The 27,116-nt window shown below is 38.0% G+C and overlaps 1 protein-coding gene across 1 annotated transcript in view; it reads left to right on the top strand.

The window, feature by feature from the left end:
* vipr1b (vasoactive intestinal peptide receptor 1b) overlaps positions 1-27,116 on the top strand; it is a 239,703-nt gene that overhangs the window by 30,854 nt on the left and 181,733 nt on the right. Inside the window, exon 2 of the mRNA XM_039753682.1 lies at positions 4,129-4,225. Coding sequence (XP_039609616.1) covers positions 4,129-4,225 — 97 coding nt within the window. The remainder of the gene's footprint in view (positions 1-4,128; positions 4,226-27,116) is intronic.

Genomic DNA, 27,116 nt, shown 5'->3' with positions numbered 1-27,116 from the left:
TTGTAAATTTTCTTATATTGTAGCAAACAAATTATCTATTTGTATGAAAGGTTGTAAAAGTTATTTACTAATTATTAATGATAGTCATTACTAACTAAGCTTTTACGGGATAAACAACACGTATAATTTTTTGTACCCTACATATTGTAGAACTTAAAATGAGTTCCTTTCTGTGAATCACTTTTTATTAGATATCAAAATAATAAATGTCCAAATATTCTGTATCTAGTGTTAATGTGTATGGTCAATTTTATGACATTCTAAGAAATATAATTTTCAGATTCAAGTTCAAATGTATTTTTATGTACACAGAGAACAGTGAATTTTATATGCTGTAATCCATCCATATCTGCCAGTGAACATACTGTTTTGGCGTTGGGATCGTGGGTGTGGAGCCTATAACAACATTTTTGAGTATTGAGTAGAATCAACAAAGGATGGCTTGCCTCTCCATGGTTTTTTTAACATAAGTTTTATAGGAAATTATAGCCAGAACCAAAAAAAAAGAAAATGTTAAAACGAGAAGGTCATTAAAACAAAAACAAGGATTTCATTAAAACCAAGTTCATTCTAACATAAATTGAACTATATGTTTATTTATATATACAGTATACACACATACACACAAAATAATGTATGTATTATTAAATTATGTATTTGTGATGCAATTGGGGGAACCCAAACTCCCTACGGCCACCCTCCCGAACTTTACATAAGTGCCAATGTCTATTCCAAAAATTAAAATCAAACCAAACGAATTAATGAAAAGAATCAAGAATCAGTTGACTTAAACGGCTAGTTCAAAAAATCAATTCAGAAAAGTGATTCAAAATGGCCATCATTATCCTTCGGGTATGCACCGAAGTGTTTCAGACTAACGGAGATGTGCCACCTGACTTAATCGGACTGTGATGTGAAGCCATTTTCTCTCAAATTACATGATCATGACTGTAATTTGACCAGTTATGCATGGCAAAACATGTTACAGCTATTTACCACTATCCAGTTTGCTTCTAACTGTAAACAGAGCTCTGGAAGAAGGACCAACATGAAGCCAATGACTATCGTTAAATCATCCAATGTTTACACGCTTCCAAACCATATTCATATGCTGATCCTGACCTCCAACGGCTATTCAGTGACACCGTATACAACATAAAATAAGCTTTGAAATGAAAACTGTCACTTCCACTTGCCAAAGTTGATGGGGTTGGCTTTAGCAAGTACTAATTTTTGATTGTTGAATCATCTGCAATATCCTTGACATTACAATCCTGTGGCTCAAAATTGTGAATGCGCACGTCTATTACTACTGCAAAAAAAGAACATTACCTAGAATTACCGTGAGAAGCAGCTGCTTTAATTACAAAAACTTCAAATTCTTCAGGAGTTTGCATCTGAAGGTCTGCTGTAAATGTGGCATTTGATGACAGAAGGTTTACATTTGTTCCACCGATGATTCACCAATCAAAACACGGCAACAGCTAGAGGCTACCCTCTCAACTTTCACGAGTGATAGGGACAGCTTTCATTTCAGGGCTTATTTCATGATATGTGTGGAGTCACTGAAATAAATTAATTAAATATTTAAATAAATACATAAAGAAATAAGCAACAAAAATTTTCATTGCACATTTAATTATTTATAGTCACATTTCATGTTGTTATTTATCGTCACATTTCTCTGTACTTGTATTTTTTTGTATTATTTTATTTAAGTTTGTACAGAATGTTCCTTCCTAAGTTGTATGGGTTTAGGGAGCCACATACAGGTGTGGTAACATCTGACACAACACTGGATGAGTTGCACACCCACACAAACACACGTACTGACACCCAGCCAATTAACAAATATGTGCCAATCAGCACAAGCTTGGAAACTGAAATATCCAGAGAAAGCCCACATAGAAATACAGGCAAGAAATGTAAACTTCACACAGACAGTGAATAGAAGGCTACATTCAGAGCACATATCTGACATCTGCAGTGCATAATATTTATAACTGAAGTATGTCTGTCATTCCACAATGACCTGTGTTGGTGTCCATTGAAAAATAACATCAATCCACTGCAGGCTATCACCCATTTTAAGAAAAGTGCTGCTTTACCTAATGCAAGTGTTGTGCAACCCCTTCTGACATCCATTCTCCTGATTCTAAAAAGGACAGAGTATGGTATTTAAAAAAAACAATAGCAAAGAACAGCAATGCAAAATGTTGTATGTTTTATTCTAGTTATTTCTTCTTCACTCCTATTCACTGCTAAAATAGGCAGGGGTCATAGCCAAGGGTGAACAATTAAAGAAACAGTTGGAAGCTGTAGCTGTTAACTGTAGCAAAGCTCTGTTTCATTATAAGTAATGACAAAGCCACTACACTGAGACAAGTATTGTCAAAAATGGAGACCCACCAACAAATAGATCAGATAGAAAGCAGGAGGGTAAGACCTGACTGGCAGTTTAATGCCAGAGAAGATTCATTCTGGAGACATAAAGTGTGTGTATGAGAGGGGAAGAAAGAGAGAGAATGAGAGAGAAAGAGAGAGAGAGAGGGGAGCAACAACCAGAGCAGCTTCCAAACATGGAATTTTATTAACATGGCAGAGGTCATTTGTCCACACAGTATATTTTTTGCCTTACAATTTAACATTCCAATTATTGGAAACATTTTCAGGTTTATTGTGTTTTGTTTATACCTTATTCTTTTCACATTGTACTGATATACAGTACATTCAGTAAACATAGCTGCCCTGCTTCCTTTTTTATACCATTTAAAAATTCTCTATGAAGGCATAACTATACAATAGCATTCAACTGTATCACCACATATTGCATTGTACCGTGGGAAAACAACATTTAAAGAAATCTCTTGGGGACAATGTTGGTTGTTTAGATCCATAGACCTCATTCTACTTTATAAATTAATTCACTGGCTTTAGGTCTTATCTGTTCCACCAACCAAAGTAATTGGATAATTAATTTGTTTCTCTTAAGTGCTTTGTCCATTTTGGCATTGTATGGTCCGACTGGATAAGATTTATACTAGAAGTATTTTGTGGAGTGTTACACATGCCAAATTTAGAATTGCAAATAGCAAAAGTTTAATTATAATCCAATATTCTTGTTAAGGGCTTAAAGTATGTTTTGTCACACATGTGTGTCTGTGGATCACCATTTTGGCACAAATCACATACATAATACCACACCGGGATGAGAGGGGGTGTTGTCACTATCAGTGTTGTCTCAGCTAATAGAGGATGCCCCCTGAGGGTGAGTAACCCCGCCCTAATTGCTCCCAGATGCCACACCCAAATGCCACAGCCAAGACCGTTTAAAGATGATCATTCCCGGAAGGATGTATCTCAGTGCTGACCAGAGCCTACAATAGGACTATGCTCCACTGACAGACCCTTAGCAGAGAGAGATCAGAGTCTGAATCCTTTTTGATTTATTTTCCTGTGCTTGCACCATTGAGTGGCTGTTTATTTTGCTGCCAACGCCATTTTTTTTCTTGTTTTTGTTGTTTTCTTATTAAAACAGGGTGGCTGGACTCCAGTCCTGCAGTAGATATGGCCTCACTGTCTGTTAGGCCTTCTGTCTAACTTGGAAGTTCTTACACAATGCACTTCTGGTGTTGCAAAAGTACTCTCGAGTTGTTCTTTAAAAAAACGGTAGATGGGCAGTACTTTATTTGTCCCAGGTACATTCAGAGTCAGGAGGAAACAAGTAGCAAGTGTTCACCTGGCTTGAGAAGGAAGGGGAGGAGAGAGAAAAATAAATTTTGTGAGGAAAAAGATTTTCAAAGAATTAATTTATCTAATAAAGATTGTATTGTTTTTCATTTTCAACTCATGCAAAACCAGCATCCTGTCTTATGTCACAGTGGCATTGGTAAATAGGAGGAAAGCTGGAAAAGCAGGAGAAAACAAATGCAGAGATGGAGCAAAACTCGGACTTCGATTCAAGCCCAGGTCACTTGAGCAGTTGGGTAGCAAGGCTAACCACAGCCATTGGCTATTTCAAGTCTTCACAGAAATGCACCATTAAAATTATGTTTTGGAATGGAAAAACATTGAATGAAGAATTTAATTTTACATTTTTATATAAATTTGTTTTTATCATTTTTTCAGATGATGGCATTCTCCTCAGGTTGTGATACAATGCTGGAAATAGAGAGAGAAAGGGAGCTGTGTCTAAAAATGGCAGAATCTGAAAATATCACTTTTGGTAAGGATACCTGTTTCATTCATATATTGAGTTTTATTTTGTTTATTTTTTTTTATGGTAAAATCAGTTGAATAGTTCATGGAATAAAGAAGCATTTAAAAGGTTACAATAAGTGTTCCTGCGGTGGGTTGGCACCCTGCCCGGGATTGGTTCCTGCCTTGTGCCCTGTGTTGGCTGGGATTGGTTCCTGCAGACCCCCGTGACCCTGTGTTCGGATTCAGCGGGTTGGAAAATGGATGGATGGACAATAAGTGTTGAGTAACACTTAATTCATTCTGCTCCTAAATGAATATACAAATAAAACCTATATCAATAAAAACAATATAAATGATTCATGCTAAATGCTATTAATCACACCAATAATGGCCACAAGTTGGATGAAAAACATTTACTAACATATCTAGCATCTGATCATAAACCAATATCACTCAAAAATGATCAATAGCTGTTTATGTCACAGGTACCAATTTCCAGTCCTGGAGGCCCTCAGTGGCTACAAGTTTTCATTCTAAACAGTTTTTAAGTAACCAGTGTTTGCTGCTAAATAACTTCATTTAATTGAGTTGTTATTTAAGAATTAGACCCTCAGGGGTGAGCAACATCAGTCCTGGAGGGCCACAGTGGCTTCAGGTTTTTGTTCCAAACCAACTGCTTCTTGAGATTTGAAATATTGCTAAAGAAGCCCTTATTCTTGAAATGACATTTTTCTGCTTTATTTTACTTGTCTGACTTATTAAGATTTTGAACCCTTAATTCCTTATTTTAGTCTTAAACAGCTGTTTTAATAACTTCTTATTAGCAATAAGATGCAAATGACAAAGGAACCAGCAGTTCTCCATCTAACTTGTCTTCATTTACAAAAGCGTGTATTCATCATGCACTATTTGGTTTAATAAAGTACTCCGAAGGAAACTGCAAATTACTCATCTGTTTTAGGCTTCATATCATTTGGAAAATATCATTTGAATGGGAAAAAAAATCTATAATTTAAGAAAGGCCTGGCATTGCAGAGTTAAAACACCAGCACTTCATGATATTAAATGAAACCTGTTATTGGCAAGGATTGTTGTCTAATTAAGCAACTGGGTTGGAACAAAATACTTGCTGCCACTGTGGCCCCTCGGGACCGACGTTGATCACCTTTGGTTTAATTGATAGAGCAAAGTACCTCATATATTATAATATACCTGAAAAACTGCTCAGTTCAGCTACTGTTCTTTATAATGTGGAATTAATTTTTTTGAGAGATCAGTTATTTCCAGGTATTTGTGACTTTTTAACTTTAAATACTGTAGTTGACTGCATACTGCAGCTGAGTTAATGGTGGATCAATAATAAAATTTGAGGTTTCTCTGATAAAGATTACAGCATCCCAGGCTAAAAGAATGTTTCTTTAGATAAGTAAACTAAGATGCTCATTCAAATATTCCGCTGGATATCTGAGAGATATAAAGTCATGAGTTTGAATCCTGGGGTGTTCTTAGATAGATAAATACATAGATCCTTATTCATCTCTAGGGGTAATATTTGACTTTTTACAGAAGCTGTCTAATGAAATAAATACATAAACAGATAACAATGACACTATGGACTGAATACACAAAAGAATGACTAAAAAGGAAAATTTAAGAAAATTTAAAAAGAAAGAAAACATTTGATTGTTCTGTAACAGTCACTTTGAGTCATTATGCAGGCATATTGCAATTGGTATGAAGGAACCCCAGTCTGGTTTTCTTTTGCTGAATAATTTGATGTTTGAAAGTTCTCAGAGAGAAATAATGTGCAGAATTGTTCATGATGGCACTCAGTTTTGTATTAATTCTCTCCTTTGCTACTACCTCCAGGAGGTCCAGAGTGTGTCCCATAACTGAGCTCGCCCTTTTAATTACTTTGTTGATTTTCTTGGAGCGATATCACCATCTTCTGAAATAATCAAATAAAATCATTAAAAATGAACGGGAAACAGTAAATCCACAAAGTCCAATTCAGGGTCACAGGGAGTCGGACTCTGCTATGGTAGCATTAGCAGCAATACAAGTGTAATAGAATAAATTAACACAAAAAACTGCAAAAAGAGTTGGGGAATTGCCCTGTATAATATCCGTTGGAAGATTTAGAAAACTGGTCAATATTTGATGAAAAATCCAAAACATTGACAAAATACAGAGGTGAAATGATTTGTTTATATACAAAATGGCTGCAGGTAATGAGTTATGAGGAAATGATGATGCAATCGGAAGTGACGTCATTACTGATGGACTGGAAGTGATGTTATCCTGAGGAGCTTGAAGCGACGTCGTCATAGGTGGATCGGAAAAAGTGATGTCATCCTGAGGCGTTGAAAGTGACATCATCATTGATGGACCGGAAGTGATGTTATCTTGAGGAAGCCATTTTTAGAGACTGGAAGTGTTGTCGGTGAGGGCGTGTGTTTATGGTTTGTCTTCTTTTGTTCTGTAGAGACGGAGAAAAAGACATCAGTACCCCAAATCAACCTCTTATCTTGCGTTGTATCACTCACCTCATGGCTTGTTGACTGCCTTCTAAGCACATTTTTGTGACACAAGGAACAGGTCCAGACAGGACATCTGTCCATCACAGGGCTCACCCACACACACACTCACTCAACTTTAGAGACTATCATTGTAAAAGATTAACACAGAAAGTAATGAAGCCTTGGGCTGCCTTTGCGGCATAACCTCATTTACTGGATCGTCTAGGTGGCCATAAAATGCAACAAAAATAACAAATAATCAGACTTTCAGGTCAAAGAGGAATTATGGTGCTTCTTTTGACAAACACAGTCACACTCAGATGTCGGTCCAAAACTGAATGCTGACTTACTGTGCAGTGGAATCTTATATACAGTCCGAAGTGGAAGAGTTAGGCATTCTGAGAAGGAAGTGGAAGTGACATCAGCCATTGTCTAGTTGGGGGACTTCTGTTTTATGAGCAAAAAGGGCGAAGGAGTTACCAACAGTGCCACCTCTCATTCCAGAATTGAATTGCAGGAGGCCTGAAAACGCCTCTAAACATGTGCGTTGGACACCATTTAACTTAAAACTGCACATCTTTCAAAATGTTGGAGGAAAAGCACACAGACACGTGGAGAATACAAAGTGCTGCCATTGAATTCAAAACCAGGACATAAAATCTACAAAACAGCAGTTCTAAGCACTGCATTACCATGATGCTCAGAAAAAGCTATTGAAATTAAATTAATATTTCATCTTGTAATTACAAGAGAAGAAATAAATGTAATGTCTGAGAAAGAGATTAAAATGAACTGTTTTTAAACGTGTTAAAATTGAAGGTTTAGATATCCTTAATGCAATGGATAAGTAAGAAATCAGGAACATCCTGGGCATTACGGTCATACACCTAAAATGGAGTTGAATATGTGACTCCAGACCACAAGATGAAGATAAAATAGAGCTTAGTAAAGCTGATATGTGTTTTATTCATCTTTCAAATTACCTTGTTCTGTCATTAAAATGCTTTCCACAGTTAAAAAGCTGTTTGCATCATCTCAGTATTTTAGCTGGTTGTGTTGAATGATTTCTAAACCACTTTTACATAAAGGAATATCTACAAAAGAAATATTGTGCTGGTGCGCCATCTCAAGAAACTGCAGAGGAGTGTTTGTACCTCTACAACAGTGCATATGGTCCCAGCCACAACAACTTGGTATAGCATTTTAAGTCTTCCCTCACATAACCATGATGCCATGCATCAGATCCCTTAGGAGGTGTTTATTATGGACATCAAAGTTCATCTTGGTAATAAATCCTGAAGGAAATGCAGTTCATGATAAGGTGTCATCCAATAAGGCAAAAATTGTCTCTTTTCACATATATGATAAAGATTTACATACATTCACTAAAAAAACTAGAAATGCACTTGTTGGTTGGCCGTTTTGTCTCCATCAAAGCCATTGGTGGCAACATTCCAAACAGAGTACAAAAGAGCTACATTCTGCCAAAAAAATGTTTGTATTTTGCCTATAAAGCAAAAGAATAAGAATTGGGGACATGCTGAGCATTACTCTGTGAACCTGTGTTGGGAATTGAATCTATCATATTATGCTGTCATGTCTACTGGGCTGTCTTACTGTAAAGTGACAAGAGTGAGTGTGTGTTTTTTTAATACCATATTGCTGTGCTTTCAAAAACATAGCTTGTTTCTTACTGCCCTGCTGTACTGTCAGAAGATGCAGCTCCAGCAGTGTTTAACTGAGGATCGAAACAGAAACAGAAAGGGAGAACTAAGTGGTATGTGTAGCTGTAGTGCTTCTCCATTATATTGTAAGCACAAATATGACACATTTGCCAACATTTCTCAAAGTGTTTTTTTTTCCCCACAGAAAGCAGAGTGTTATTGTTATTTTACAATCAAGCTAAATTCAGCTACCCAATTTCTCTCTCAGTTTGTAACCAGAAATTACGTTTACACTTAGCGTCTTATGCATGATGCCATTAGGAAATACATTCATTCACAAAGTAATAAAAGAAATCATTGAGGTACAAAACTAAGATTTACAACATCTGTACCTTTCATGAAAAGACTTCTGTATGGAGTCTGGAGTTAAGCAAGATGTTTCGAAGCCACCATATTTTGGAGTCACAATCCTTCAAACTTGAAGAAAAACATGTCAGTGAAAAAATACAGTATTAAAAGCATTTTCTATTCTGCCTTTAAATCATAATGTCATCCTGTCTTCATCACCCTAATGCAGCAAAAGACAGCTCTTGGATCTCACTTCATAGGCATTCCAGAATATAGTTCTGGATACAATACAATATTATGTTTATCAGGAGCATTTGCCCCAGCACATCATACACTGTCAAAGAAACTGGTTCAGTTATCAGATATTGTCCACTAGTGGGCTAACCCTCCGTGATCCACTGGATGTTACCGACCTCTAAAGAATACAAAACCAACCAATTCATATACATTAATGTGAGAATCATTTTTCAGATAGGTGCAAAATTTGATGTCTCCCTGTCTCAAATCATGAAATAAAAATACACCACTTCCTTTTTAGAGGCACAGTAAGCTCACAACCTCAGATGTTTCCTCTTCCTACATAAGGTCAAGTAGCTTCTGTCCTGTGAAGAGATCATTTAGGTTCTACACACACTTATCAGGAGCACCTCATATGTTAAAAATATGTCCATTCATCTATTCTTCCAGCCTTTCACTGTTTTAGTGTCTTATGATTTATTTTTATTGTTATTATTCTCAGAACCAAAGAGGAAGCAAGTTCAAGTCAGATTAGATAAGCAGGCACTCAGCATGGACCTTTAGAGAGGTCTGACAAGATTCTTGAGACACCCTAACTGGCACATATCCAGTAAAATGTGTCCAACTCCAATGGCTAGTTGGGGTTACAACCAAGACAGTGGAATGCTTCCTCATCTTAAAGAATGACTGGCATACTGAGAAAAAGACAATCAGTGTTGCTGCTTTTGTACTAGAAAAAGTGACAAGCTGCCATATTGTGCGAGTGTGTGACAATGGCTCTTAGAACAGGTCAGTGAATAAGTGTAGCTTTTTTTGACAACGTATATCCATATTATTCTTTTCTTGTCTATCCCGTCAGCACAGATAAAGGCTTATATTTGTAGTATTGTCTGACATATTCTTGGTATGGTGGGTGCACCCTGTTATACTGTAAATATTTGGAACTAATAAAGACTACATTATCATTATACTTTTATCATTCTTTTCTTATTTTGTTCTTCCTCTGCCATAAATCTTTGCTTTAACTTGTCATTGAAACCGGCTATCCAGGGTACCCACCCATCTGTTTTGACTTGTTTTAGTGATTCATTGTTGATGTATATCACCCTTATATCACTCACTTAAATATGCAAAATGTTTAGACCCTGCTTGTAAATACTGCGGTGGCTGAACTTTCTATTCTGTTTTTCCAAAAGCCGTCAGAGTGCAGTTTCATACTTGACAAGCACAGTGTGACAACATAGTTGTTGTGCCTGTTTTTGCTCCCAACAAAATTCCCAGCTTACATATTAACTACATGATGCTCAACAGCTGATGCATTTTAAATACATACTGCTTTAATTCACTGTAGTGGCAATGTCTTGATGTAAATAAATTGTTCTTTCCTAACCTCAACCTATCTTTTTCTAACCTGAACTTGTGATTCAAACTGTAATGGACATGCTAATAGCATTTTAATTTCACAAGCAGCAATTATTGTGTTAAGCCTTTTGCTTGGTGTTTAACCTTTATCTGCTGATTTTGATTATTTTCCTGTCACCTTCCAACTTCCCTCATTCTGATACCAGGTTAATTTAATACCGCCTGTAAGTGGTATGCAAACAAACTTTTGTTTAACGAATAAAAAATTTTTTTAAAACAGTATGATGTGTCTTCACTTACATGCTAATATTTTCAATTTATGTTAGGATGGCACTAAGGAAAAGGGGTTGGTGCTCACAGTTTTGAACAGGTCACTGTTGCTTTGTAGTTTGCATCTACTCCATGTGCTTTTGTGGGGTTTTTCTCCCAGTACTCTATACTTATGTTTGTTAACGTAACTACTTATGCATGAAGTTTCCCACTGGTAGAACACCACCATGTTTTAAAGTTGTTTGTGTATGTTGCAATTAAAAGCAATAATGGTATTTTTACATACCCATGAGTGTCTTCTTTCAAATATACCATAGGTTTCCAAGTTGTCCACTCTCTCTCTTTAGTAAAATACGTGATCTGCACACATATATGCTGAAGTGAGCAAAGTGGCATAGCTGAGTGAACCTGCTTTTATTAAAGATCCCACTTCTATCGAGCTCCATAATGTAAAACATTCATTACCTTTGAATAGCTAAGGTTTTGAGCATTCCTATGATGTAAAGTTGTCTGTGATTGGTCATTTGTACTACATATCACAGCTGAGTGTTAAAGGCAGGAAATATATTACGTCTGTGACAGGTAATTTTTATTCATAAGCTTCTGTGAGAGTGACTGTGCATTGTTTGGTTGTTGTGAAATAAGGCTTGAAGTTTGTATTAGGTTTCTGTCTTCTTTAAAAAAGAAAACCATACAGTTGAGGAAGTTCCAGAACATTTACAGAATGCTAGTGCTATGAAATGTGAAGACCTTGACTCGCAGTTTTTACATCATTGAGAATGACGTGTTTGCTGAAGGACTTGATCTTATGCTCGATTTGTAAGTATTGCTTATAGTTTAACTTTGACGCATCGTGGTCTGCAGTTTTACAGTTCAAGTGTCATGGGTTCAGTTACTATATCCGGACGCGTATGTTAGCTATGTTAGCTTTCTGAGCAGTGGTCTTACAGTTTCTTAGTGTACAAGTGAAGTATTGTTCCAATGTACATATGAGCAACCCCCCTCTCTTTGATCTAATGTCACTGGCTGTGGAAACTCTAAATGTTTTCAAAAAAGGGACACCTTCTGCAACTTTACAATGCTATGGGATATGAAATGTAAACTTGGTACAATGATATCTGGCAGTTTGAGGTACAAAAGAAAGTTTTTTCAGGTTCGTGCATCAAATAATGTTTCAGTTAGGTACTGTAAATTCCATTTTTTGGAGAGAAATGACTAATTCCTTTTGTTACATAAGCAGAATAATGGCTCTCTATTTTTGGGTATGTAATGCCAAAAACCTCTTAGGACATACACTCACCTAAAGGATTATCAGGAACACCATACTAATACGGTGTTTGACCCCTTTTCGCCTTCAGAACTAGCTTAATTTTATGTGGCATTGATTCAACAAGGTGCTGAAAGCATTCTTTAGAAATGTTGGTCCATATTGATAGGATAGCATCTTGCAGTTGATGGAGATTTATGGGATGCACATCCAGGGCACGAAGCTCCCGTTCCACCACATCCCAAAGATGCTCTATTGGGTTGAGATCTGGTGACTGTGGGGGCCATTTTAGTACAGTGAACTCATTGTCATGTTCAAGAAACCAATTTGAAATGATTCGAGCTTTGTGACATTGTGCGTTATCCTGCTGAAAGTAGCCATCAGAGGATGGGTACATGGTGGTCATGAAGGGATGGACATGGTCAGAAACAATGCCCAGGTAGCCCGTGGCATTTAAATGATGCCCAATTGGCACTAAGGGGCCTAAAGTGTGCCAAGAAAACATCTCCCACACCATTACACCACCACCACCAGCCTGCACAGTGGTAACAAGGCATGATGGATCCATGTTCTCATTCTGTTTACGCCAAATTCTGACTCTACCATTTGAATGTCTCAACAGAAATCGAGACTCATCAGACCAGGCAACATTTTTCCAGTCTTCAACTGTCCAATTTTGGTGAGCTCGTGCAAATTGTAGCCTCTTTTACCTATTTGTAGTGGAGATGAGTGGTACCCGGTGGGGTCTTCTGCTGTTGTAGCCATCCGCCTCAAGGTTGTGCGTGTTGTGGCTTCACAAATGCTTTGCTGCATACCTCGGTTGTAACAACTGGTTATTTCAGTCAAAGTTGCTCTTCTATCAGCTTGAATCAGTCGGCCCATTCTCCTCTGACCTCTAGCATCAACAAGGCATTTTCGCCCACAGGACTGCCGCATACTGGATGTTTTTCCCTTTTCACACCATTCTTTGTAAACCCTAGAAATGGTTGTGCGTGAAAATCCCAGTAACTGAGCAGATTGTGAAATACTCAGACCGGCCCGTCTGGCACCAACAACCATGCCACGCTCAAATTTGCCTAAATCACCTTTCTTTCCCATTCTGACATTCAGTTTGGAGTTCAGGAGATTGTCTTGACCAGGACCACACCCCTAAATGCATTGAAGCAACTGCCATGTGATTGGTTGATTGGATAATTGCATTAATGAGAAATTGAACAGGTGTTCCTAATAATCCTTTAGGTGAGTGTAAGTGGTTACCTGGCAAATGGTGTGAGTGTGTGTAGGTGTGTGTCTGAAGGTGTCCTAAGATGGACTGGTGTCCCTTGCAGTTGCTTTCATGCCTTGCACCCGGTACTGTCAGTATTATGTCAGCAGTGAAAGGGTCAATGCAAGAACCAGCCTTAGACTGGGTGCCAGTCCATCACAGGGTAGTAACTAAAATGTTTTTTTTTTTTAATAAAGTAATATGCCATAACATTACCTGTAAGCTCTGCAGCACTGTTTATTTTTCATTTTTTTATAATTATTGTGATTAAATCAAAGTGCTAATTTTGTTAAAATGAAGTAGCACAACTGTAATTTGACCACATTAACACAATTTCACATTAATTTTTCAGAGTAATCAAACTGTGTAACTTCTAAAATGCTTTGTTTTCTGTTGGTGGCACACATTATTCAGACAACAATATCCTTCTCCAAATTACCATTTTAATATTTCAAAGACAAAGCTGCATAGCTGACTAATGGAATGCAAACATGACAAAGTGTCTTTGTGCTGTCATCAGTTTAGAAAATGTATGACACAGACTTCTTGTTGTTTTCATTTTGAACTACTTTATAATGATAAAATGAGAACACATTTATAAATGGATTAAGTTCTAGGATTTCATTTTAGTGTTTTTAGTTTTTATTTACCTCTGCTGGTCAGAAGACCTATAGGTGACTGGCAAAGAAAAGAAATCACTAAAGTAAACACTTTGCATTAGAAGCAGCTGTTTCTGTTCAGGGTTGTTTTTGAGCAAATAGTGTTGCCAGATATTGCTCAAGTTGGACAGTTGGGAGACAAAGTCAGAGAGGCCAGATTGCGTTGGTCTGGACATGTGCAGAGGAGAGATGCTAGGTATGTTGGGTGAAGGATGCTAAGGATAGAGTAGCCAGGTAAGAGGAAAAGAGGAAGGCCTAAGATAAGGTTTATGGATGTGGTGAGAGAGGACATGCAGGTGATGGGTGTTAACAGAACAACAACAACAACATTTATTTATATAGCACATTTTCATACAAACAGTAGCTCAAAGTGCTTTACATAAAAATAAATAATAATAGATAAATAAAAGACACAATAAGAAAACAAAATAAGTCAACATTAATTAACATAGAATAAGTAAGGTCCAATGGCCAGGGGGGACAGAAAAAACAAAAAAAACTCCAGACGGCTGGAGAAAAAAAAATAAAATCTGTAGGGATTCCAGACTATGAGACCGCCCAGTCCCCTCTGGGCATTCAACCTAAGGATTTAGGGTTCTCACGGAAGGACTTGATGATGATGGTCACGTAGACTTCTGCCTTTTAATCCATCCATCATTGTTGGAGCATCATGATGCTTTGAGTAGGTGGAGGTGGCGCAGGCCACCACCACAAAGAAACCGGAAAAAGAAACAGAAGAGAGAGTAGGGGTCAGTACGGATTTTAGAGCCACCATGAATAGTTATTATGAAGAATTGAACATACAGAGTATCAGGATTAAGTTAAATTAAGTTAAATTGAAGTTATAAAAAGGCCATGTTAAAGTAATATGTTTTCAGCAGTGTTTTAAAACACTTAAAAACAAGATGCAGAGGACAGAAAGATATGGAAGAAGATGATCCGCTGTGGCAACCCCTAATGAGAGCAGCTGAAAGAAGAAGTGTTGCCAGATATTGCCCCCAAAGAGCCCCAGTCTCAATTGTATCAGGGCTACTGCCTATCACATAAAAAGCCAAATGTTCATTTATTCCATGAACAATAGATCCTCACAGACAGATAAATGCTACTAGAGATTATAGCTAGGGACCATCATATTCACTCAAACTTGAAGCCATGAGTTTTGTCTGGGTCCTGTTTGGGCACCTTTTAACTGAATAAATCCTTAGTCTACAACTTTTTTTGCGACACAGACCATTTTCATGTAAAGACAATTTTCCATGGATTAGCCATTATGCACGCATAATAAATAGAACTCATTATAATGTGGAATCAGTGGGAGCTCTTATTTTCCTTCAACACGATGGTCCCATCTCAGGTAGTGATGGGAGACAATGACACCAAAGTGTGTTCCTGATGTCCAGTCTACTCCGTAATTTCATTTTGGCTGCTGTCACTGCAGAAAACCCGCTTCACAAAGATTGAAACAGAACCAGGATTTTTTCAGCTTTTGTGGCGATCTACAGAAACATCTGTTGTTTTGCAATTTTAGGAAGGTTTAACATGTGGACATCAAAACTGTGACAGTGACAAATGTGGGAAAGAGGCACAGGTGGAAGGGATGGGGAGATTGTTGAATGACAAGTGGTCACAGTTATTGAAAGTTATCAACAGTTTATTGTACACCTCAAACGAATCAATGTACATGCAATTCCAAACTTTTTTTAATATTGCCCCTCCTACTTTATTAGCTAGAGTGGCTGTCAAGATACATAAACAACAGAACATAGTCACTGTTCTACATACTCCTTTAGCTTTGTTCCTTATTTCTAAATACACGTGTGTGTGTGTGTGTATATTTGTCTACAGCAGCTATGAAAATATCATGGCAGTTCTCCGCGACATTGCCATCAAACATCAGTGGTTTGGGTCTACAAAATACTTCTGCTATACTGTGAATGTATATTCAATTACCTTGTGCAATTCAGTCGCTTGTTACACTTCGATGAGACTTGGTAACTGATGACTTCTGACACCATGTTGAATAACGAGTGGTCACAGTTATTGAAAGTTATCAACAGTTCATTGTACACCACAAACAAATCAATCAGCATGCCCATCCAAAAATACTTGATACCACCCCTCCTACTTCCTTCACTACAGTGGCTGTCAAGGTACTTAAACAATAGAACATTGTCACTGTTGTACAGAGATAAACTGGACATTTTTCAAAATAAAAGAACCTGAAGACTCAGATAGTCAATAAAATGGAAATAAAAACAACAATGTTATCTTTCTGTCCAGTCCAGTGCTAAATGATCCACGGCCCAGTACCAGTCCACGGCCCATTGGTTGAGGACTGCTGGCATAAATGACAAGTTAAAAATGTATTGAATATGAATGAGGAACTCTGAAAACTTCTTGGCTCCCCTGCAGGTAGGGGCCCAGGGGTGTGTGCCAAGTGGCCATGAATAACAGAGTAGTTCAAATTCCATCATATTTAAGTGTAGAAATATGGAGCAGACCCAGTTGCTGATTCTGATGGCCACTATGAGTTGAAGAAGATATCTCAGTGATCTTTGATTTTTGGGGGCAATTTTTCAGGAGCTTAAGTGACAAAAGTCACTCAACCTGATGATGGGTTATGATAACAACCACCAAGGTGATGGTGCTGTTGAAGTCAGAGGGGGCAACGTCTTTAGTTTGGGGCAGTGTCATCTGTGCATTGATCAAGACATAGCAGATGAACAATAAAAAGCAGAAGTTGAATATAATCAAGGGCAATTTAAGATCTTTACAGATTGGGATACTGTGCAGAAACCCCTCTATTCACTCCAAAAATGAACTTATTGGTGGGAAATGTATCAGCGAACGTAGAGAATTGAAAAAAGGTTGTCTGGTCGATGAGTCATCCGTAACTTACACATGCAGAAGAAAAAGTACAAAAAAACTGACCATAATAGGAGCGTGTCACAATTCAGTTTAAAAATCTGTAATTTAGGTAAGAGTTTGGAAACTAAGTTATTAATGAATGTCAACAAGCTTCATATGACAACATTTAAAGCTATGTAAAAAATGTTTTTTTTATTATTGAGCTAGAAGAACACTTAAATGAAACAATGCAGGAAATATTGAGTGTGTTTGGGTAAAAAAAAAAAAAAACTAAAAAACAATTTCCTTTTTTATGTTTTGTACTAATTGAAATTTGTTATATTACTAGAAACGGCTGATTATGCACCTGTTATTTACCCTAAGTCAGCATTGCTCCTTTTCAATGTCCTTCCTTAATTAAAATGTGTTATGTGGAAAAGTCATAATATTCCACACCAGAGGGTGTGTGGGACGCCTAATGACAATTTTCAGGTGAGTGAAGTAACTGGTTATTAATTACATTATGAATGTGAAAATGTCAACCATTCAGTTTCAGCAATGACCCTGTGACACTAAAAATGTCATTTTGGATATAATTCACATTTCACCATATTAATTGCCTTTCTTTAGTGAAAAAATGGATATCTTTTTTTTTTTTTTTACTTATTGTGCAAAAGGAATTATTAGAAGCAGAAAGGTCAATCTTGCTGTACTGACAAGTCTAAAATTTTTAACATTTATTCAGAATACTGTAAGTGGTGTATAGACTGGTGTTTGTATGTATTGTGGAACAGTATGTGCTTTACGATTAATGTTGGAACAATGTGTGACAAAATATTATCACAGAGACAAGAAATTCATACACTAAACTAGGAAGGGAGGGTTCTTTATAAAGTTTAGTAATTGGTGTTAGGCTTTTGAAAAGGAAAAGAAGCAAGAGAAGATGGAAGAGAGATGCAAGCTGGGACCTAAGATTTAAAAAAAAAAGCTATAATAAAATTTGGGATAATAAACACATTAGAATTAAGAATGAGTATGAAGAAGAGGAGGAGGAGGAGTAGGTTGGGAGCTTGTACTGATGCAGCACATTGCAGGACCCCAAATTAGGACCCAAGTGCAGCTGTGCAGTGGGTGACACCTCAGCACCACACTAGTTCGAATGGGATGGGATAGTGTGAGGTTTTTTTTAGAGAGGCTGGAGTGCCAATCCTACCACTAACCGAAGAGCTTGGAGAAAAGATACTAGAAAATTTCATTAGGTGCTGGGTTCAGATGCAAGTTATGACTTTTATCTACATTTTTGATTTGTTATAAAAATTGTTATTTTTCTCATTACTTTTAGAACATGAGAATATTTTTGATGAGAACAGGCTGTTCAGTACAACAAAGCTAACCAATCCCTTCCACTTAATTCATCCAAAATAAGATCGAGTCAAATTCGGTAGGACCCTAAAGTGCTACTGGTAATCCCACTGCTTTTAATTTATTCCATGTGTGTAGGGTTCTCCATGTGAAGACAAATTTCCTAATGTTTGTGGGAAATTTACCCTTAACAAGATTCCAACTGTGTTCCTATATTCTTTTTGACCTCAACTTACAGTAACAAGCCTTGACCCACTGCACTAATTCCTTTCATAATTTTAAACACTTCAGTCATGTCCCATCTTTAATCTCTTTTTGCTTAGACTGAAAAGGTTCAAGGCCTTTAATCTTTCTTCATAACTCATACCATGTAGTCTTGAATTAACCTAGTTGCTCTCCTCTGGACTTTTTGTCATGCTGATATGTTTTTTCGTAGCTTGAAGACCAAATCTTCATGCAGTATTCTGGGTGAGGCCTCACTAGTTTGTTATAATACATATTTGACTTGTACTCTACACATTGTGATATATAATCCGGCATTGTGTTAGCCTTCTTGATGGCTTCAGAACACTGTCTGGAAATTTATAGTGACAAGTCCTCTAAAACTCTTTGGTCCTTCTCATAAGCAGTATTTTCAATTTTCACCCATCTATGAACTATACCATGAACTCCCACTTCTTTCAGTTTTATCAATAGCCTCTCATGTGGAACCTTATTAAACACTATCTGAGAATTATGATAAGTAATGTTATATGCACTTCCCTGATTGTTTCCTTTTTGTTTGTTCCTCATAGATTTCCAGAATGTTGGTAAAAACCCCTCCCTGAGGGGGTTAATCCATGCTGACTATTTAGAAAACTCCTGTTCTTGTCATGCGTTGCTTTATCCATCCATCCATTATCCAACCCGCTATATCCTAACTACTGGGTCATGGGAGTCTGCCAGAGCTAATCCCGGCCAACACAGGGTGCAAGGCAGAAAACAAACCCTTGGCAGGGCGCCAGCCCACCGCAGGGTGAACACACACCCACACACCAAGCACACACTAGGGACAATTTAGAATTGCCAATTCACCTAACCTGCATGTCTTTGGACTGTGGGAGGAAACCGGAGGAAACCCACACAGACATGGGGAGAACATGCAAACTCTATGCAGGGAGGACCTGGGAAGTGAACTGGTGTGGCTGCAGTCCAGCCCACATGGGCTCGTTAAGCCACGCAGTTCCAACCTGGTGGTGGCCATGGAGCCCAACAGGGATGAACTCCAGTATTCCACCATTGTGGCCCCGATGCAACCCAGGGGGGCTGCCACCAAATGTTCCGGGGGATGTAGTGTGCATCCCATGGCTGCTCCCCCGGATCCAGTATCAAAGGAGCGTCCCGGCCGGGCATGGGTCCTGGCCATCCGCCATACTGCCATACCTGGAAAGTCATGGCACAGTCACTGGGGTAGCACATTTTTGTCTGTCAGAATGCAGCAAGCTTGTAGTGCATTGGAGATGTGAAACTGTACTGAAATTTATGCACAGAGTCATGTAATTTGTCATACAGGAGTAATCTGACAACAACAAGAACATTTATTTATATAGAACATTTTCTATTGTATGTCAAAGTCCTTTACAAGATAACAAAGAGAAAGTTACAAGAAAAGAAAAACAAGATTACAAATTTACTGTGATGATATTCAGCAACTGCAGTCATTAAATTTGATATCTCCTCCAACTAAAACACATCTAATATGCCATAGTCTTACTGGTGTTACTTTAATCTTTCATCAGTTTACAAACCTGCTTAACTTAATTTGGAGCTGTGATGCTAAAATGACTTTCTCTAATATGACCATAATATGTAAGAGTGTGACGAGTGAGGTTAGTGGCATGATGCATGTTAAATAAGTAATCGGGGTTCCCAGACCGTGCAGGCTCTATGCAGGTGCATATGTAAATGTGCAAGCGCCACTCCAGGGTTGATTGAGGTGCTTGACTGATCACGCATTAATGTACAAATACAGGCTGATTGTTTAAGTGCTTTATTCACACCAAAGAGAAAAAGAAAAAGACACTCCTGTGAATAGCTGGAGAGGCCAATGGTTATGAGGAAACCAGATGGCAGCAGCAGCGCATGTCAGAGGAGACAGAGGGACCAGGACCCATGAACAGAGCAAAGGGAATGGCGCTCTGTGGGATATCCTCAGTGAGTAATGTAGGAGCGGGGATGTAGAACAAACCTTTCAGGTATCCAGGTAGTACTACGCTGACGTAAGGAATGATGGCGGATGCCAATTGAGACAGGCAGGGCAGAAGTCAGGAAAGCTGGGTGAGCTGTGACATATAGAATGAAGGATGCACTGGGCTAGCTGAAGAAGAACTTGATGTAGATACGGTTTTACCTGGATGTGTGTGACTGTTTTATCTGGATTATTGTTTTTATCCTCCACAAACTACACCGTATTATTATGGATTTATTTATTTATTGATGCATAGCACTTTTAGGACAGTGTTTATTGTATATAAAAGCATTGTCACACTTGCACCTACCTCTTGCTAACTGTATTTTCTCATTTTCCAAGCTTGTCTTGGTTTACTACTATTGTCTGTTCCTTGTTCAAGCTGCCGAGGACTATGTAGCCAACGTGGGCTGTCACAAAGAGTAATCATTTTTAAAATATGTGAATGGTTTAACAAGAAGGAGATAAAGTAATAGATTGGCAATTCTGTTGTTATGCATGCTGCTTGCAAATGGTACAATCTCCAACTAACTACAATATAAAAATTGGCTGAAGCCAATCCCAGCCAACACAGGGTGCAAGGCAGGAACAAACCCTGGGCAGGGTGCCAGCCCACCGCAGGGCACACACACACACACACACACACACACCCACACACAAGCACACACTAGGGACAATTTCAGATCACCAATGCAATCTCCAACTAACTACAATATAAAAATTATATCATCATAATTCGTCAGTTTTTGCTTTTTTTTTTTTAAATAAGAGGAGAGTAGCTTACTTTCCCACCCTGCTTAATTTGATGTTGATAGACACTGTGGAATTAAGCACAAGTAGGGAGCAATCAAGAGATGTGTCCCATGAGCTTAAGATGGAAGGCTGGAGAGAATTTTGTCTGCTCCATTATTGATAAATTAAAATAGAAAGGAGTCGTAATAAGGAGTTCTGCCTAGATCACTATATTAACAATTATTTATTTTATATTGTACTTTTTATGGTTCAATGCCATATACTAAGATACACATCTGTAAAACTGCAGCAAGTTATTTAAGACTTTTTCTTAGGGCCATTGAGCAAGCTGGCCATAGAATGGCAAGGCTAACAAAAGCACATAGTGTTGCTCTCCCAAGCATTTCCATTAAAAGTGAAGGAAGTGAAGTATCCTAGCATGATTCTGCAAGTAAAAGAGGATTAGGATTATTTCTTTTCTCTTATTGTGCTCAGTCAGAAACATCTACTGTGACAGTGATTAGATCACTTCATACGAGGTTAAAATCTCTGCATGGAACAAAAGTCAGATTCACTCCTTTTATTGTAATGGCATCCCATTACGCATACAAGGGACTTCCCAAGTAATGTAGAGAGAGAAGGAGCTGTCCGTTCATGTTAACATGAAAAGAGCTTTTCATACAAACTACCTGAGCAATTGTCCTCAGCAGCTTCCTAAAATGCATAGCGTTGCAGTCCTGTAGAAATACTGTATAAAGAAAGAGAACTCCACAATCCTTCATGGGAGTGCTTAATTTAGATGTTTGAATTATAAAGTAGGATGTTAATGTGCTGCTAAAGGGTAGAAGTGAATTATTCAGTGTTTACGAACTAGCAGCATTTTAAATATAAAAGAAAGAGACGTTTGAAACTGATGAGAAATGTTTTGGTTTTTTTTTTGTAATTTTTTTTAACCCTCACTTGATTGAAAAAAAAATATTCATCTGTGTGTATCATATCAGTGGTTAAAAAAACCAGTGTTGCCTTCAATATTGTTACTGGAATACATTTCCATATTGAACATGTACTCTTAGCTGTAAGCTAAACGTAACGTGTATCTTTCCAGCATTTAAGTTGTGGATGGCCCCCACTGTATAAAATACAAAATGGTATGTCAGTAAGGTTATTTGCAGGTTTACTCACATAGCTGAGGGCTTAGAAATCATGCTCGATAGATAACAGGCACACAAGATACCATATTTTATGATTAATTATTTGTGCTTCTGAATGCTGAATGTTGATGTCAGATTCTTCCCACATACCAGTCACTGCAGTGTATGCTTTGAACCGTACAGATCTGAGCTCCTGGCAGGTTAGAAAGATAACTGTTGGCAACTGAAAAGGATAAATGTCTTTACCAACTCTGGAAAGAGAATTCATTTCAACACCCACAGAAGGGTTTCTGCTGCTTCTCAGCTGAGTCAGAGAGTGCATTTAATACACAGAGAATTCCTCAAGGATACTTTGACATATAAATGCCTGGCAACAACTCTTTTGATGTGGTACTGACTTTAACTAGGATGTCTAGTGTACAGAATGTGTCACTGAGCATCAAGTCAGCAGCTTATTTGAATGTTCTGCCTATGAAGCAATAAATGTATTCTTCTGGTTGAATAAAGAGTGTAGCTATGTTCTACTACATTCAGTCAATCTTTTTGATATGGCAAGTTTCATAGAGGCAGTATGGTGGCATGGTGGCAAGCGCTGCTGTGGAATTACTCCTGCATATCTTAAAAAAGGTTCTGAGCTGTCAAACACTTCTGGCCCGGTTCAGTCCGCCGACTCAATTTACACAAAACCTCCAGTAAACTCTAATTCTTTGATATCTTAAATAAGTCTTTGGGTGCCTATAGAGATTGCTGTCGGCGGAGGTCCTTCCTACTTTCTATTTGGCCCAGAAGTCCTTCCTGGAAGACATGGCATGGAATTGGAAGCATTTCCGGGTCCAGTTTGAAAAGAAGCCCATCACCTCACATTGAATGAGTCAGGAGGCAGTGGGCAACACTCTACAGGAGGACATTTGGAGGAAGAATTTGTTTATTTTGTATATACAGTAATGCAACTGGTCTTTGGAAGGGTGATTTTAGGAAAATGCTAAGGTTTAATAAATAGTCATGTCAGTCAGTTATTTTCCAACCTTCTATATCCTAACACAGGGTCACAGGGGTCCGCTGAAGCCAATCCCAGCCAACACAGGGTGCAAGGCAGGAACAAACCCTGGGCAAGGTGCCAGCCCACCGCAGGGCGCACACACACCCACACACCAAGCACACACTAGGGACAAGTTGGCCCTATGTTGGCTGGGATTGGCTCCAGCAGACCCCGTAACCCTGTGTTAGGATATAGCAGGTTGGGAAATGTCTGACTGACTGACTGACTAACAAAACCGTCAGAATATTGTCCAGAGCCATTTTCTGTCTTGCACTCAGTGCTGCTGTTATAGATTATGGTTTCCTGCAACCCAGTGCTGGATGTATTAGATCTGTGAATGTTGTGGTATGGAGATAATAGTTGTACTTCCCTATTTTTAAAATGTGCCATACTTCAGGGTAAGCAACTTCCTATATGTGGTTATACTGTGTCTTGTTTAATATTTTATTTATCTGTCATGTCTTTCAGTAGAAGTCAAATTTAGCTGTGCATATCATGGTGGCGCAATGATCTGTGCTCCAAATTCATTTACCCACATGATCACTGTCTATGATACGTTTGCATGTTCTCCCTGTTCTCACAGTTGTACTTCCCTATTTTTAAAATGGGCCATACTTCAGGGTAAGCAACTTCCTATATGTGGTTATACTGTGTCTTGTTTAATATTTTATTTATCTGTCATGTCTTTCAGTAGAAGTCAAATTTAGCTGTGCGTATCATGGTGGTGCAATGATCTGTGCTCCAAATTCATTTACCCACATGATCACTGTCTATGATACGTTTGCATGTTCTCCCTGTTCTCACCATATTTGAGTGAGTTTTGTTCTGGTATTTTAGTTGTCCGGGTCTGTTTGTCTTTATACCTCTATAATGTGTTCACCATATTTTAATACGTTTTCTTGTAGTATTTTAGTTTTTTAAATTTGTTTGTGTTTGTATCCCTGTGTTGTTTTCCCCATATTTGAGTCGAGTTTTCTTCTGGTGATTTAGTTGTTCATGTCTCTTTGTGATAACCTTGCATCCCATTCATATTATTTTCTTGCCTTGTATTTTTTTGGCGCTGGTATGGGGTCCAGTTTGCCACAGACCCGTCTTGAAGTAAGTGAGTGCAGAAAACGGATGGGTGGATGATTTTTAACAGTTTACTGTAGAATAATATGTATATTTACAGACCTGTGGCATAAATTCTTAGCAAATAAAATTTCAAAATGTGTCGTATGTGAAATTGAAATGCAGAAACGAAGAGGAACACACTTTGTTTAATACATTTACTCAGGGTGTTTCCGACACTAATGGATTCAGTGGTAATCTTTCATTACAGGTGACTTAATCCTAATTGTATACAGTATTTTGCCAGTGGATACAATGAAGACATATGGCTGTATCCTCAAGTGTTTACTAAGCTGCTGGCCTAATTACCAATAAGGATAACAACATCAGTAGTTTGTAGCAGTGGATTCTGAACTAAAAGAAAACCATGAATCATTTGGATTAATCTTACTGTTAAAAGAGCAGCACTTGGATTGATGTGCATTCTTTAAGAAAATCTGCACGACCTCAGCAAAATGGAAATGCATAAACAGTTCTGCGAATATGAAGATGGAGTCCCTTTGTGAGCTCCTGGAAAATACACAATTTTCTGCTGTGTCAAGCCCAAGTGTGATGTGCATGCTTGATTTTGTATTTTTTACACCAAAGCCTTTCATCACTAGAGTGCTGACTTCTGATAGCGGTTAGCCTGATGTACAAGTACTTAATAAATTAGACTAAATGAACTTCAACACAAATGATTTTGGAAACATTTTGTCACCTGAATTACCAAATAAAAATTTGAAAGTAGTACTTCACCGCTGCGAAGCGCGGGTATTTTGCTAGTGATATAGATATACCTTCATTAGTTGAAAAGTCTCCTAAAAAGACCTCTGCTGAGTGTATATGTTGTGTATGCAGAGAACATATTACATGTGTTAAAAATAAACATAATCTGTTGCAAGGACAAAACCTTTCTGTGAAAACAAAATCATACTTTGGCAATCTAAGACATCACTGGACTAGTGGTAATAGTGACCAATGTATAGTCACCGGCAATATGTGGTCTCTGTCACTCACAGTTACGACAAAATTGGAGTCAATGTGAGGTTTAAAGAATTGTCAACTTATATTTGTGAAAAGTAAACAATAAAATATGTATTTGAAGTAAAAGTTGTGCGTTCTACCATAGTCTCTGCCTTTCTGTTCTGTTCTTTCATCCTTTCTCTTTTAGTTTATAAAGCACAACGCATCAGACAGACAAGATTCTCTTCTGTTTGTGAGGTTCAAAGCATGTGTGTTCATTATTCCTTGTTTGCTACGTTCTGTGCATTGAATGTTCTGGATGAACACTCATGTACACAACGAGCCTGTCTCTCTGACTAAAAAAATTCAAACCTGTTTGATTTTATCATAGCCTGACACAGACTAGATGGTCTCAGCTGTAAGGTATGTCACGTTAGGCAATTGGCTTCACAGGAGTATGTATCTGATGGTCTCCAACTAACCAAGATTATGTAAATGAAGGCTACAGCAGAAAATCTATGGAAAAGTCATCTAATGTGACTTGGCCTTAAGCAAGAAAGCATTTAAACCCACCCTGCTAGAGCTGTGAAAGATGAGTTCCATCCACTGTACAATGGAATAAAAATAGAAATTTCCAAATATTATTGGGTGTCAGCATGCTTAATTCATTTGAAAACATTTACTTCTGTTTTAGGAAACATTTCTTTGGTCACAATGCATTATTTAGTTAGAAAGGTACATTTAATAGGAAGGTTCACTGAATATGCCCACATGCAGTTCAGAACAAGTAATCCACCTGAAGCTCAGCAAGTTCAGGCCCGGCTAGTATTTGAATGGGAGACCAACAAGGAGAAACTTTGGGTGCTGATGTAACAGATGTTGGTGAGTGTAGGTTATTAGTTAAGAAAGTTAGTGTCAATATAATTTGTGAAGTTTATTTCAAAGATTGGCAATTCAGCTGAGAGAGAGAGAGAGACACTACCAGAGAGATGGGTAGAAAACAGGTGAAGGATACACAAGCAGGTTATTTTAAATAGTGCTGATAGACCACAACAGAGCCACAGTCTGCCGAAGCTATAAATGATAACAGGAGGTAGTTCCCCTCTGTTCCATATCTGACAAGAATTTTATGACTATATAATTTTGTGAGTGTTTATACTGACGAGGATCCAGCACAATGTCAGAAGAGTCGCACTATGTTGCTGACATTCCTTGCTGGAAGGAACATCTGAGTGTCATCATTCTCCCACTTGGCTGTGATGTCCCTTGGCTTTTCTCCAGCTTGAATATTTATGTATACAGGATTATGCATTTTATTCTGGGAATGAATGTGATCTTTTAAAGCAACATAAGTATATATATCTCTTTTTGCACCATATCTCTCTCTCTTGTAAATATTTCCCCATCGGTACAATAGGGTTGATATTGGTTCTAGTCAAGCTTTTCATCAATAAACACATCCCAGGGGAGAAAGGAAGCTCGATAAAGTGAGGTGAGCAGGGGACACACACTCTGTGGACTGACTGGATGCCAATGTCCCAGTGCAGTGATGAGGACACTGTTGTGTAAAATCGGTGTTGTCCTTTGGATGAGATGTAAAATCAAGGTCCTGACTCTCTGTGGTCATTAATGATTACTGGACATCCTGTATAAAAAGGGTGTATCCTGATGTCCAAGCTAAATTGTCCACCATAGCCTGGTGATTCTGGGCCCCTAATTATCCCTTGTCTTTAATCACCCCTTCTACACCTAACAACTTATGTGTTATGCCTGTTTCAGAAAGTCAGTCACTGGATGGAAAATATATCTGCATTTTATATAAGTATGCAAGTTAGTAACTGTGCTGGCTGGGTTCACTGTGGGTTCTAGATTATGTATTTCATTTTGCATTTGCTTTGTGAGAAAAATCATGT

The sequence above is a fragment of the Polypterus senegalus genome, chromosome 5 (assembly GCF_016835505.1).
Source record: "Polypterus senegalus isolate Bchr_013 chromosome 5, ASM1683550v1, whole genome shotgun sequence".
Lineage (NCBI taxonomy): Eukaryota > Metazoa > Chordata > Cladistia > Polypteriformes > Polypteridae > Polypterus > Polypterus senegalus.
This window is presented reverse-complemented; position numbering and strand designations above follow the sequence as displayed.